The following is a 13,858-nucleotide window of genomic DNA, read 5'->3' on the forward strand; positions in this document are numbered from 1 at the left end:
TGGTGGGTATTCAGGCTGTTTATAGTTTCTCAGTATTACAAACATTTATGATGAACATTCATAATTTGTGCAGGTAATTCAACTTTCGCTGTTTAAAAAGGTTTTTTTTTTTTTTTTTTTTAAGTTTATTTATTTTGAGAGAGAGAACCAACACAGGAGGGGCAGAGAGAGGGAGGGAGGGATGGACAGAGGATCCAAAGCGGGCTCCATGCTGACAGCAGAGTCCCATGCAGGTCTCGAAGTCATGAGCCGCGAGATCATCATGACCTGAGCCAAAGTCAGACACTTAACTGACTGAGACACCGAGGTGCCCCCAAAAAGTTTTTTTTTTTTTTTAATTTATATATATTTTTTAAAGTTCATTTATTTTGAGGGAGAAAGCACGAGTTGGGGAGGGGCAGAGAGGGGGAGAGAGAGAGAATGAATGAATGAATGAATGAATGTATGTATGTATGTATGTCAAGCTGGCCCTGCACTGTCAGTACAGAGCCCGACATAGGGCTCAAACCCATGAACCGTGAGATCATGACCTGAGCCGAAGTCTGACACTTAACTGACTGAGCCACCCAGGTGTCCCAAAGTACAGCCTTTTTAGGAAGCAGTTTGGAAATGTGCATCAAGAATCCTGTTCTCTCTTTGGTCCAGTAATTCTCCTTGATTTACTTGAGAATATACCTTTAAGAAATAATGTGAGCAAAATTCATGTACAAAAGGTATTCATTATCATATTTAAAAGAAAAAGAACTTGGAACGGCATTAAAGAGTTAATGACACAGATCAATGCAGTGCTGTGTGCAGGTTGAAATGATGTTTATTATAGAGAGTGTCAAGCATACAGAAAAATGGAAAGAATCATCCAGTGGTGAATGCCAACGGACCACTCAGTTGGATTCAGTCGTTAATAATTTGCTTTTACTTTGGCGCGGGGAGGGGGGGGACACTGATGACATGATACTTAAGCTGAATCCTTAAGGACACATCCACGTTCATCAGTTGCTTTCAATTCTGTGTCTCTTTTAATTCAGGAGTTGGCAAACTGTGCTTGCCACCTGTTTTTGTAAATAAAGTTTTATTCCACACCTCCTCATTTATGTATTATCTGTGGTAGCTTTTGTAGTTTTTACAGCTCTGTGACAGCAGACTCGAAGAGTTTAAACAGGGACCATATGGCACATAAAGCCAAAACAATTTACTGTCGAGTACATTACAGAGAAAGTTTTCCCATTCCTAATCTAGAACAGTTTATCCCCCCCGCCTTTTTTTTAAGTTTATTTATTTCTCGTAGAGAGAGGGGGAGAGAGAATCCCAAGCAGGGCCCTACTGCCAGTGCGCAGCTGGACATGGGTGAGGCTTGATCTCAGGAACCGTGAGCTCATGACGTGACTCCAGATCAAGAGTCAGCCGCCTGACTGACTGAGCCACCCAGGCACCAGGCACTCCACACTTTTTTTTTTTTAAGGAGTCCAGGCCACCCATATTCTGGGTTCTTCTGATTGTTTCTTGACATGATGCTTGTATTTTCTTGTTTCATTTTTATTATTTAGACTTGTTTCCTCAATGGTGTTTTTACAAGAGCATGTGACTTCATCTCAGGATCATGAGTGTGAGCCCCATGTTAGGTGTAGAGATGATGTCAATGAATAAACTTAAAAAATCTTTAAATAATTTATATACAGTAAAATTTATCTTTTGTTAGATAGTAATGTGAGTTGTGTGTGTGTGTTTTGTTTTAAAGTTCCATGAATTCATAGGACGCCTGGGTGGCTCAGTCAGTTATGAGTCCGACTCTTGATTCTGGCTCAGAGATGATCTCGGTTTTGTGAGTTCGAGCCCCATGTCAGGCTCTGCGTTGGTGATGCTTAGCCTGCTTGGGATTCTCTCTTTCTTCCTCTCTCTCTTTCTCTCCCCACGCCATCCCCCTCCCGCCCCGTCTCCCTGCTCCTCCCTTTCTTGTGCTGTTGCTGTCTCTCTCAAAATAAATAAACTTTTAATAAATAAAGCTCCGTGAATTTGGAATTTAGAGCTCCTGGCTGGCTCTGTCAGTAGAGCACGTGGTCCTTTTTTTTTGCAGGGGAGGGAAGGGGTCAGTGGGTGGGGAAAGAATCCCACACAGTCTACACACTGTCAGCACAGAGCCTGACACTGGGCTCACACTCAAGAACCATGAAATCTTGAGCTGAGCCGAAACCAAGAGTTGGATGCTTAACCAGCTGAGCCACCCAGGTGCCCCAGAGCATGCGATTCCTGATCTCAGGGTTGTAAGTTCAAGCCCTACGTTGGGCATAGAGATGATTTAAAAATAAAATTTCAAGGAACAAAAAAAGTTCCGTGAATTCTTGCAAAGGTATAGAGTTATGTAACCACCACAGTCAAGATATAGAAAAGTGTCATTACTGTAAAAATTCTCTTGTAGAGTCTTGATAACAGGGCAGCACCTTCCTTCCTGCACCCAGAGATCTGTTCTCTATCCCTGCAGTTCTGCCTTTCCAATAGTGTAACAAATGGAATCTGTTCAGTTCATGTAGCCTTTTGAGTCTGGCCTCTTTGACTTAACTTAACGCACTTGAAATTCATCCATGTTATATGAAGTCGATAACTCATTTCTTATTGCTGAGCAGTAGTCCACTGTATGGATACACCAGTTTGTTCACCAGATGAAGCACATTTGGGTTGTTCCCAGTTTTGGGCAATTAACGACTAAAGCCACTATAAACATTCATGTGTTTTTGTGTGAGCATAAGTTTTTATCTCTCTTGGGTGTGTGTACCTAAGAGTGGAGTTGATGATTCATATGGTAATTCTCTGTTTAACATTTTGAGGACCTGCCAGACTGTCTTCCACGGCAGCCACACCATTTTACCATTCCACCAGCACTTTGTGCGGGTTCCAGTTTCTCCACATCCTTGCCAACAAGTGTTATTGTCTGTTATTTAGCCTTAGTGGGCAATAAATCCTATCTCACTGTTGTTTTGATTTGCATTTCTTTAGTGACTAATTATGTAGAGCATCTCTTCATGGGCTCACTGGCCATTTGTGTATGATCTTCAGCAAAATGTCTGTTCAAATCATTTGACCACTTTTTAATTGGTTTATCTTGTTATTGTTAATCATAATAGTTCTCCGTACACTTTGGATTCAAGTCCTTTATCTGATACATAATTCACAAAAATGTTCTCCTAATCTGTGGATTGTCTTTTCACCCTCTTTGAAGTGAAAAGTATCCTTTGAAGTATAAGTTTTTAATTTTTATGAAATACAATTATTCTGCTTTTTCTTTTTTTATGTGTGCTTTTGGTATGATACCATTTAAGAAACCATTGCCTGATCCAAGGTCGTGAAGATTTATTCCTCTGCTTTCTTCTAAGAGTCTTGTAGTTTTAGGGGCACCTGGGTGGCTCAATTAGTTAAGCATCCAACTCTTGATTTTGGCTCAGGGCATGATCTTACGGTTCTTGAGGTCTAGCCCTGCATGTGACTCTGCTGACAGAGTGGTGACTGCTTGGGATTCTCTTTCTCTCACTCTCAAAATAAATAAACATTAAAAACGTTTTGTCATTTTAGCTATTACATTTAGGTCTGTGAGCCATTTTTGAGTCCGCTTTTGTGCATGGTGTGAGGTAGGGGTCCTGCTTAATTCTTTTGCATGTGGAGACCCAGTTGTCCAGTATTGTTTGGTAAAAAGACTTTTTCTTTCTCTATTGAATGGTCTTACCACCCTTGTCAAAAATCAATTGACCATGTATGTATTTCTTTATTTCTGGATCCTCCCGTGTACTTCATGGATCTATGTGTCTGTCCATATAGATACCAGTACCATAGTATTTTGATGACTATACTTGTATAGTTGTGAGTTGCAAAATTGAGACGTGAGTTCTTCAGCTTTTTTTTTTTCAAGATTGTTTTGGCTATTCTGGGTCTCTTCCATTCCTATGTTAATTTTTAGAATGCATTTTTTTCATTTCTACAGAAAAGGCAGCTAGATTGGGATTGTGCCAAATATATAGATTAATTTGGGGAGCATTGGTCCCTTAATGATGTTAAGTGTTCTGATTTTTTTTTAAGAGTTTTTTTTAATGTTTGTTTCTTTTTGAGAGAGAGAGACAGACAGAGTGTGAGGAGGGGAGGGGCAGAGAGAGGGAGACACAGAATCTGAAGCAGGCTCCAGGCTCTGAGCTGTCAGCACAGAGCCCGACACGGGACTCGAACTCACAAACCGTGACCTGAGCCAAAGTCAAACGTCCAACCGACTGAGCCACCCTGGCGCCCCAAATGTATCAATTCTTGAACGTGGGATATCTTTCCATTTATTTAGGTCTTTTATGTCTTTCAACAATGTTTTATAGTCTTCAGAATATAAGTTTTACACAACTACTGTTAAGTTATTCCTAAATATTCTATTGTTTTGAAAAAAATACTGTTGGGTGGTGTATTATAAATGAAAGTCTTCATTTCATTTTCAGAATGTTCATTGCTAATGTATAGAAGTATACGTTTTGTATGTTAATCTTCTGTCTTGCAACCTCATTGAATACATTTAATAGTTCAAATAGTTTTCTCTGGATACCTTAGTATTGTCTATATAGCAGATCATATTATCTATGAATATGTATTACTTCCTCCTTTTCAATCTGGCTGTCGTGTCTCTTTTTCCTTCCTTAATTGCCTTGGCTGGAACCTCTAGCACAGTGTCAAATAGAAGTGGTAAGAGCAGACATTCTTAGGAAGAAAGCTTTCGGTCTTTCACCATTAAGTATGATGTTAGCTGTGGATTTTTCATAGAAGCCCTTGATCAGACTAAAGACATTTTCTTTCAGTCTTTCACCATTAAATATGATGTTAGCTGTGGATTTTTCATAGCCCTTGATCAGATTGAAGAAACTTCCTTCTGTTCCCAGTTTGTTGCATGTTTTTAGCATGAAGAGGTGCTGTATTTTGTCACATGCTTTTTTTTCTCTCTGTCAGTTGAGATGATTGTGTGTTTATGGTCCCTTTATTCAGTTAATACGCAGTACTAACATTGATTGACTTTGCAGATGTTATACCAACCGTGCTTTCCTGGTTGTAAGTCCCATGTAATCATGGTGTGTAATCCTTTCTGCATGTTGCTGGATAGGTTTGCTAGCATTTTGCTGATGATAAACTTTTAAGAGAAGAAGGGCAAATATTAAATTGTACAGTATTGGGTGGCTCAGTCGGTTGGGCGGCCGACTTCTGCTCAGGTCATGATCTCGCATTCGGTGGGTTCGAGCCCGGTGTCGGGCTCTGTGCTGACAGCTCAGAGCCTGGAGGCTGCTTCAGATTCTGTGTCTCCTCTTCTGTCTGCCCCTCCCATGCTCATGCTCTGTCTTGCTCTGTCTCGATAATAAACAAACACTAAAAAAATAAATAAATTGTACAGTATCACACAGAGTATAGGTGTAATTTTTTTTTTTTTTTAAAGAAAACCTATTTCCACATTTGATTGTCTTTGAGTAGTGGGATTATGGATGACTAGTTTTTCTGTGGTACCGTTCTCTATATGTTTTATAGCTCTGTAAAGGACCTTGATGATCTGGAGTCAAAGTTACCGCTGTGGCTGCACAGACGGGAATGCCAGTCCCAGCCAGGCCAGGCCGTGAGGAGATGTGCACCTTCACACACAGTAGGCACGAGTTGAATTGGCAGAGACTTTCTGGAGGGCATTTTGGCACAATGTGTCAGGACCCAGAAATTCTACATTTAGGAATTTGCCATAAGGAATTATTTGGACACCTGTGCCAAGATGTGTGTTGCCGTGTGGAACAGAAGTATCAGTCAGTGGATTACAGAGCAGAGTGAATAATATTACTTGGGTTTTTGATTATGTGTGTTTCATACGTGCACTTTGAAAAATCAGGAAGAGTGGGTACCACACTGGGAAGTTTAGAGGTAGTCTCCTGGTGGTGGGGTCCTTAGGGAAGCTCTCCCCTTAACTTCTCTGTGTTCTGCTTTGCTCATTTTAAAAATAGGTTTGTGGGGCACCCGGCTGGCTCAGTTGGTTAAGCATCTGGCTCTTGATTTTGGCTCTCACAGTTTTGGGATTGAGCCCTGCATTGGGCTCCATGCTGACAGTTCAGAACCTGCTTGGAATGCTCTTTCTCCCTCTCTCTGCCCCTCCCCCACTTAGGCTCTCCCACGCATGCGCTCAAACTCTCTCTCTCAAAATAAATAAACTTTTAAAAAGTAAAAATAAAAGAAAAATGCCTTTGTGTTCAGGGCTGAGAACTGGCAGAGCACACTTCCTCTGGGGAGGTGGTAGAAAAGTGTTTTACTGCCTAGGACCTGTGATTTGGAGGGGCAGGTGACAGTATGGGCCAAAATTTGTCTTCTGGATGCCCCATCCCGGTCCAGAAGGGTTGGTCTCTATAGGAGGAGTGAAGACTTTCTGTCCCCATGCTTCAGTTTCAGGCCCCAGATTTCCCATGCCTCCTGCATGTTAACACAGGCCTTCTCCCTGACATTTGTCTGGGAATAGCATATAGGACCCACTGCCCGTTGTGGGTAAGAGGAGAATTGCGAGAATGTGACCGGGGCACCGAAACATCTGATATTTGTTGACCTTATTTTTAGGAAGCACAGATATAGTCTTTCCTTTAACTTGAACAAAAAATGTTGTGAAACAATTCCTGCCTGCCAAGGTTCAGAGGTCTTTCCCAGCTAACCTCCTGGACCAGATTTCATTTTCACGCCTAGGTGCCAGCATTACCATTGCCGTGTGGATGGACTCCTCCTGGTAGGAGATGTTTTCATTCTCGCAAGCCCACTCCTGACCTTTGCCAGATGTCCTCCCAGCCTTCCTGTTCCTCAGGGCTCCATTTTATTTGTGTTTTCTTGTAGGTACTGCTTCTCTGAGATGGCCCCCGTGTGTGCAGTGGTTGGAGGGATCCTGGCCCAGGAAATTGTGAAGGTAAAGAGTCCCTGAGGAGCAGATCATTGGTCCACCGTGACCTTGTCAGAGTGCCAACCGAAAGAACCATGACTGCCTTAGAGAACTGCCTGGTTTCTCTGACCCCATTCATCCTTGTTTCGTGCCCTATTTCCTTCCTTCCCTTTTCTACCTTATCCTCCCGCCCATCCCGATGAGCATTCAGCAAATGATCTTTGAGTGTCTGCTCTGTGCTGTGCCCAGAGCTGGGCATAGTGTCTTCAGGTGTACCTGCCACTGTCCCCTGACTGTACTGATCGCTTGCGTGGTGCTTCTGACCCTTGTCACGTATTCTGCTTCTCACAGCTCTGTGAAATGGTACTGTCATGATCTCCGTGGGATAAACTCCCCGTGTAAGGGGAGGACATCGAGGCCCGGAGATGGGCCTCCAAGACCTGTGCCCTTAACTTCTACTGCAAGCGGTGTTTCTTTGTCCTCGATCGTGGCATTGGAGCTTCTTGTTAATGCACACGCTATGGGTGTTTACTCAGAAGGGGGCATTCGGTACCAGGGGAGCGTGTGCACGGTGCTGGGAGCTCCATGGAGCTCTGCAGAGGGTGACCTGTGAACACGTTAGGTTTGATGGCACCGTCCCTTTCAGAAGGGAAGTCAACTGGGGGTCCCGTAACTGGTAACTAGCACAACGTTTTGAGTCTCTTCTGGAACATTTGGGTTGTCAGAATTCTAGCATATTCCCAAATGCTTTCTTTGGGACTTAGATACTTGCCCAAAGATGTTCACTTTGCCTTTTGTACATCCTTGACTGCTTCAGTAGATTGGCGGTGATGATTTGTCCTTTTTGTTCTTGGAGTGGAGTCGTGCCTCGCTAAATGATTTTCCGAGCCCATTCACACGTCATCTTGGAGCTCGGGAGAGGCGTGTGGAGACCCCACTCTCTACTTTGTCTTGAAGTCAGTACGTCTGCTCTGGAGACATTTGACTGAGTCTGATGGTCCTGCCACCGTCTTCTAAAGGCTCTTGCTTCTCTTTCCTGGTCCTTCTCTCTGAACCAAATTCTCTCCTTCAGACCCTCTTGTGTCCTAGGGAGCAGGGCGAGCACCAGGGAGGTAGAGGGAGAAGAGAGGGATGTGATGGCCGCGCCGTTTGCCTCGCTCGTGCCTTCTGGTGAGCCCAGACTGCCGTGAGAATCGTGGTGTGTGCGCCCGGTCGGTTGGTAGGGCTGCCCAGAAGCCCGCGCTGAGGTTGGGAAGCTGCCTATAGACAGACTGGGCGGGAAGGAGGGCGGCGATGGAAGAATCCTAAGGGAACAGACGCGTTTCCGTAGCCTGTTACCGTGACAACAACGCAACAGCGCGTATCGAAGGCCCACCCTGTACCCTCACTCGGACCACGTTCTTCACATGGATGTGCTCATCTCTTCCTCACAGCAACCCTCGGAGGTGGGAACTGGTGCGACCCCCGAGACACAGAGGAGTAGCCGAGGTGCAGAGAATGGCGGCACCAGGATCCGAGCCCGGGCCGTCTGGCCTCGGAGCCTGTGCCTCTCCCCGCTCGGCCCTTGTGTTTCAGGTGCTGTCCGCACGGACCTGGGACACCGCCTCTGTGTCTTCGGCCACACTTTGTACCCCCCCGCCGAGAAGCTGCTCCCTGGGTTTTTCACGTGGGATGGAGATTAGGGGTCGGGGCAGCTGGCCTTGACCCCATTGTTTGCAGTGGCTTCCCTGCGTCCCAGTCCTAACCTCTAATGCAGCCCCCTCCTTCCTGCCTGCTGGGGACAGCTGTTGCCCGCATCTTGTTTCTGTTTATCCCAGACGGCCAGAGTACTCTGCATTCTTGGTTGCTGGGTGTGTTTGGAATCTCCTCCTACCCCCATCTTGCTTGGGAAGCACTTTACCTTTTGCCCCGTGTTCACCCCATGGCCTGGTGTCTTGTCCCTGCCACCCCACCCTTACTTAACACAGTATTGCCTTCAGCCAGTTGGCACCAGGGTTCCACAATCTGAGGGCCGCAGACCTTCCCCCCTTCTCTCCTGACGACCATCTGACCACCCATAATAATAAATGTTAGGAGGCGGGGGGCAAACGTAAGTCTCTTCCCTTGGGATCCTCTTCTTTTCTTCCTTCCTGCCATCATTCCAAACACTACATGTTCCGTCCACGTCCCTTGTCCTGTCATGCTTCCCTAGGTGTAAGTCGTCCTTCCTTTGTCTCCCGCTGTCCCTGCTAGGCCTCCCTGCCTGCAGTATGGCGGCGGCAGCCATATCGGGCCCCGTTGTATCACCTCCTGTAACTTGAGTTCTAGGGTCTAGAACTTCTAACTGTGGGCTCTTGGGCCCTTCCACCCGGCTGAGTGCCTGGGATCTCCTTACAGTTTGGTGAGAGACCCCCTGGCTCCTGTTCATAATAGCACCTCCCACTTTTTGAGAATTTATTACGGGCCAGACGCATTGCAAGCTTGATCGTGTTTCATGTTCACCAAAAACTATACCAGGCAGGTGCTGGCGATTTGCCATTTTGTATGTGTGCGCAGGGAAGCGAACCTCTGTCTTAACCATGCTTCAGAATCCTCAGTACCTAGCACGATACCTGGCACAGGGGTGGATGCTCTAGGTGGTTTCCGTGGATGGATGGTTGAACAACCACTTGAAGTAGGTATAATTATCCCCATTTTACAGATGAAGAAGCAGATTGGGATTAGTGCCCAATTCAGAGAGAAGTTCAAGATATTTCGAGCGTGTTCCTAACCTTGTAAAAAAGGTCCTTTAAGAATGACAGGCATGGTGCTCCTGCCTAGAGGTTTTTGCTTGGATGATGTCCATGTCTTTAAATGGCAGTCCTTTTTGATTAAGAATCTCTGAGAAAACTCATTGACACGTATGAGTCCTTCCTCTAGTACACATGATTCAGCATGTAATTTCAGGAGGGCTAGCCCCATCTTTAAGGTGCTGTGGGGTCCCCTGGGTGGCTCAGTCGGTTGAGCGTCTGACTTCGGCTCAGGTGATGATCTCACGATTCACAAGTTTGAGCCCCATGTCAGGCTCCGTACTGACAGCTCAGAGCCTGGAGCCTGCTTTGGATTCCGTGTCTCCCTCTCTCTCTGTCCCTCCCCAGCTCGTGCTCACTCTCTCTCATGCTCTCTCTTTCTCTCTCTGAAAAGTAAATAAAAACATACTAAAGGTGCTGTGGGGGTGTGGCACCTGGGTGGCTCAGTTGGTTAAGCCTCCAACTTTGGCTCAGGTCATGATCTCACGGTTTGTGGGTTCGAGCCCCATGTTGGGCTCTGTGATGATGGCTCAGAGCCTGGAGCCTGCTTTGGATTCTCTCTCTCTCTCTCTCTCTCTCTCTCTCTCTCTCTCTCTCTGCCCCTCCCTACTCCTGCTTTGGCTCTGGCTTTCAAAAATAAAACATTAAAAAAAATTTTTTTTTAATGTGCTGTGTACTTCTGTTAGCCTCGCAAAATAATCACCATTTCCATGGCTAAATAGTACCTCCCAGCCTTTCTGGATCTTAGCCCCGGCCCACCATGTAGAAGATCGCAGGAAACGTGTTTCCTCATAGGAGAGCCACTTCCGCATCCGTGTGTGGCCCCACAGGTGATGACAGCTGCCGCCTGCACCGTGTCGGGACAAGCTGCCTCCTTTCTCAGTTGGACAGTCATAAATAATTACTGCTGCCCATGGCCAGCAGGCTCCTGCACGTGGAGTGTACTTTCAGGCAGTTGAGGTACATCATCTCTTTTAAGCCTAGGACGGTACAGGTAGTGTTTTCGTCTCACATGGGAAAACGGGGTTCAGCGAGGCTAACTGATTTGTCCAGAGACCCCCAACTGGTAAGGGACAAAGCAGAAGCCTGGCAGGCACAGTAATGTCTCAGACATGGCCCGTTAGCCCCCGGGAAGCAAAATCCACCTCCTTTGAGAGCCAGTACCCAAACAGCACAGTTTTAGAAGATCTTGTGCTTGAGGTTTTTTTCTTTTTCTCGCCCTGTTATCCGTTTGAAAGCATCTGAGCTGAGCCCTCTTCTTGTTTTTCTCCCCAGGCCCTGTCTCAAAGGGACCCTCCTCACAACAACTTCTTCTTTTTTGACGGCATGAAGGGGAATGGGATTGTGGAGTGCCTTGGCCCCAAGTGAACCGAGATCTGGCGGCCCCGGCGACGCTGGCCTACAGCCTGCCCGCGCCTTCCCGTCCCCTCCCCCCACGAAGGCGGCTCCAGGCGAGGGAAGAGCTGAAGTCTTTGGACCGGTCCAGACCATCTGCTGGGAGCAGTGAGGTTGTGCAGACACGCGACTTGCAAGCGCCAGCAGCTGCGAAATGCGGGGCGTAGGGACTGGCCTCCCCCGTCCCGGCACCGTCCAGGGCTGTTCACTGGGCATCGCCAGAGAGCCCCCTGTGATGCGTCCCTCTGTCTGGGTGTCGCCAGGCCTCTGGGGCACCGCGGGAGATGCCCGCCCAGAACCAGCACGCTTCATCACTTAGGATCCTCTCACCACCTTCTTGGACTTACTCCCCGCCTGATGTCATACAGAGAAGAAGACGATGACTCCAGGTGGGGAGTAAGGCCGGGCCCCGTGAAACACTAGTGGAGCCACAGTCCCAAATGCAGACAGGTGCCCTAGAGCGGAAACGACGTGGCAGGCGGGATGTATTTCCTCCAGAGTCGGAGATCCCGAAAAACAACAGGTGCCATCTGGTGTGCTGTTCTGGAGCTTTAGTTCAGGATTAGTTGGGTTTCAGCCTGGATTTTGGAAGAGAGGAAATGTTACCAAAGTTCCCTCGGGCATTAGGGCGAGACCTTGCAAAGTGAATATTAATGGGAAAACTTGTATTAAAAAGGCAGGTGCCGGGGTCCCAGCCCCTGGGGATTCTGATTTACTGGGGTCCAAGCTAGGATGTGAGAGCCCATCTTCTCGGAGCCCCCACCCCCGATGCAGCTCAGACCATCCTGGAGGCTGTTGCTTTCGAGGGCCCCGTCAGTCCTTCCTTTCCCCCCTGAATTGCAGCTGTTTGTGTGTTTTTTATATTTTCTATATTTCCTTGGTTCTTTAAAAAGGAATGATAGAAATAAAGTTATTTGCTTTAGGATTTGTTTTTCTTCCACATTATAAACATCTTCCTGTGACAGGAAGTGATCCTACCAATTGCTTTTTTTAACCTGAAGAAATCTTACTGGATGCTTCGATGTGACTCAGAGATTCCTCCCCTCCATCACCATTCCTGCCACTGTTTTCCTGGGTAATGCATCAAGAATTAGATTGTTCAAATTCTAGAGTGCATAGAAGCTTCTGGTTCCACCTGTCCCTTGAATAATTCAGGTCCATAGTGGTTGGTCTCAGTGACAAGAATTATATTTAACGGGAAAGAAGAAAGAAGTAAAAGAGGGGATACTGATGCTGCCTTCTGTTTAGATTCTCTGTGTACCAGGCACCGCGCAGACTCACAGTCACAATAGCTTCGTTTTATTTTATTTTTTAAAGTTGATTTTGAGAGAGACAAGGGGGGAGCAGCAAAGAGGAGAGAGAATCCCAAGCAGACCTTGTGCTGTCACCACAGAGCCTTGATGCGGGGCTTGAACTCAGGAACCATGAGTTCATGGCCTAAGCTGAGAACAAGAGTTGGATACTTAACCTACTGAGCCACCCAGGCGCCCCAGCTTCGTTTTAAAGTTCCGTGACACTTCAGTAATGTGCCTCAAGTCCCACAGCTGGTAGAGGTCAGAGCTTTCATTGGTTCAGACACCGGCTTTGTCTTGACTCGGCAGCCTGAGTATGTTCCACTTCTCATCACCCTCCTTGGGTTTCTCCCTTAATGTAGAAGTGTGTGAGGTGTGAGTCTGGCCCGTTTGAACAAATCAAATCAGCAGCTCCTTTCGTATTTGCGTCCTGCTACAGTGAGAGAACAAAAAAATGGTCTCCCCGGGGAGGGGGAACTCAATTCCCCGACTCTCCTGGTCACCTCTGCCCTTCCCTAGGGGAGGCTAGGGCTGTGTTTCTGGAGGGGCCCCTTTCTGCACCCTGTCAGTGTCAAATCAGGGGCACCAATTATCAGTGTGTGAAAATCCCCTTTCTTTGAAATTTTGAGCTTGGTAATGTGGGGCCTTGGTCACAAGGGGGAGCAGGTGGGTCTGGATGGATAAAAACAAAACTGTCATCCTAGAATCTTTTCTGACGCGTTTCAAACTTCACCTCTGTACCCCTTGTGGCAGAAATTGAGTCATCCAGAATGGACCCCTCGGGAATCTAGGGGTGGTGCTGGAAGCTGCCAGCCTCAGGCGAGAAACGTCTTTATTCTCGTACCTTCACATTTCATATTCTCCCATATTACATGATAGTATTACCATAAAAATGGATTTCCCCAAGTCTCCAGGAAGAGCACGATGATTATCCTGTGGTTTCTAATCCCTCCGGGAGATTTCTAGCCTACTTGGGAAGGAGGATCTAATCTGTAAAAGGTAGGGGCGCCCTGGTGGTTCTGTCAGTTGAGCGTCCAACTCTTGATCTTGAGTCAAGTCGTGATCTCACTGTTCAGGAGTTTGAGCCCTGCATCGGGCTTTGCGCTGACAACGCAGAGCCTGCTTGGGATTCTCTCTCCCTGTCTCTCTCTCTGCTCCTACCCCGCTCAAAATAAATCAACTTAAATTTTTTTTTAATCTGTAAAGGTAACAAATACTTTTGGGATGCTAGAGTTGCCAAATGAAAGGAAGTGGGCTGACTTCGGGCCTGCCAGGTTTCTCCACTCCACACCCCACTTCTGTTGTTTGTGGTATGTGTAGTAGCCAAACTCTGTTAAGTGCTTAATGTGTCGAAGCCTCAGAACATTCTAGTGGAACAGGTGCTACTCAGAAAAGTAACACATGCAAAGGTAAAAAAGTACAACAATAAAAAAAGCTCTCGGTCCCATCAGAGCCCTACATTCTGTGGTTTCCCTTTGCAGTGCAGACCCCTTTTGTCAGTTTCT

General features: G+C 46.5%; 1 protein-coding gene across 3 annotated transcripts in view; it reads left to right on the forward strand.

The window, feature by feature from the left end:
* Positions 1-11,986, forward strand: part of SAE1 (SUMO1 activating enzyme subunit 1) — a 73,740-nt gene extending 61,754 nt beyond the window's left edge. For 2 of the 3 annotated variants that reach the window (XM_027037908.2, XM_027037905.2), the window contains 2 exons: positions 6,856-6,925; positions 10,942-11,986. In XM_027037908.2, the coding sequence (XP_026893709.2) occupies positions 6,856-6,925; positions 10,942-11,034 (163 nt within the window). In that variant the 3' untranslated portion in view covers positions 11,035-11,986. The remainder of the gene's footprint in view (positions 1-6,855; positions 6,926-10,941) is intronic. The other variant, XM_027037907.2, reaches the window with a different exon arrangement.
* Positions 11,987-13,858: the final 1,872 nt, after the last annotated feature.

This window comes from Acinonyx jubatus, chromosome E2 (genome assembly GCF_027475565.1).
Source record: "Acinonyx jubatus isolate Ajub_Pintada_27869175 chromosome E2, VMU_Ajub_asm_v1.0, whole genome shotgun sequence".
Taxonomy (NCBI): Eukaryota; Metazoa; Chordata; class Mammalia; order Carnivora; family Felidae; genus Acinonyx; species Acinonyx jubatus.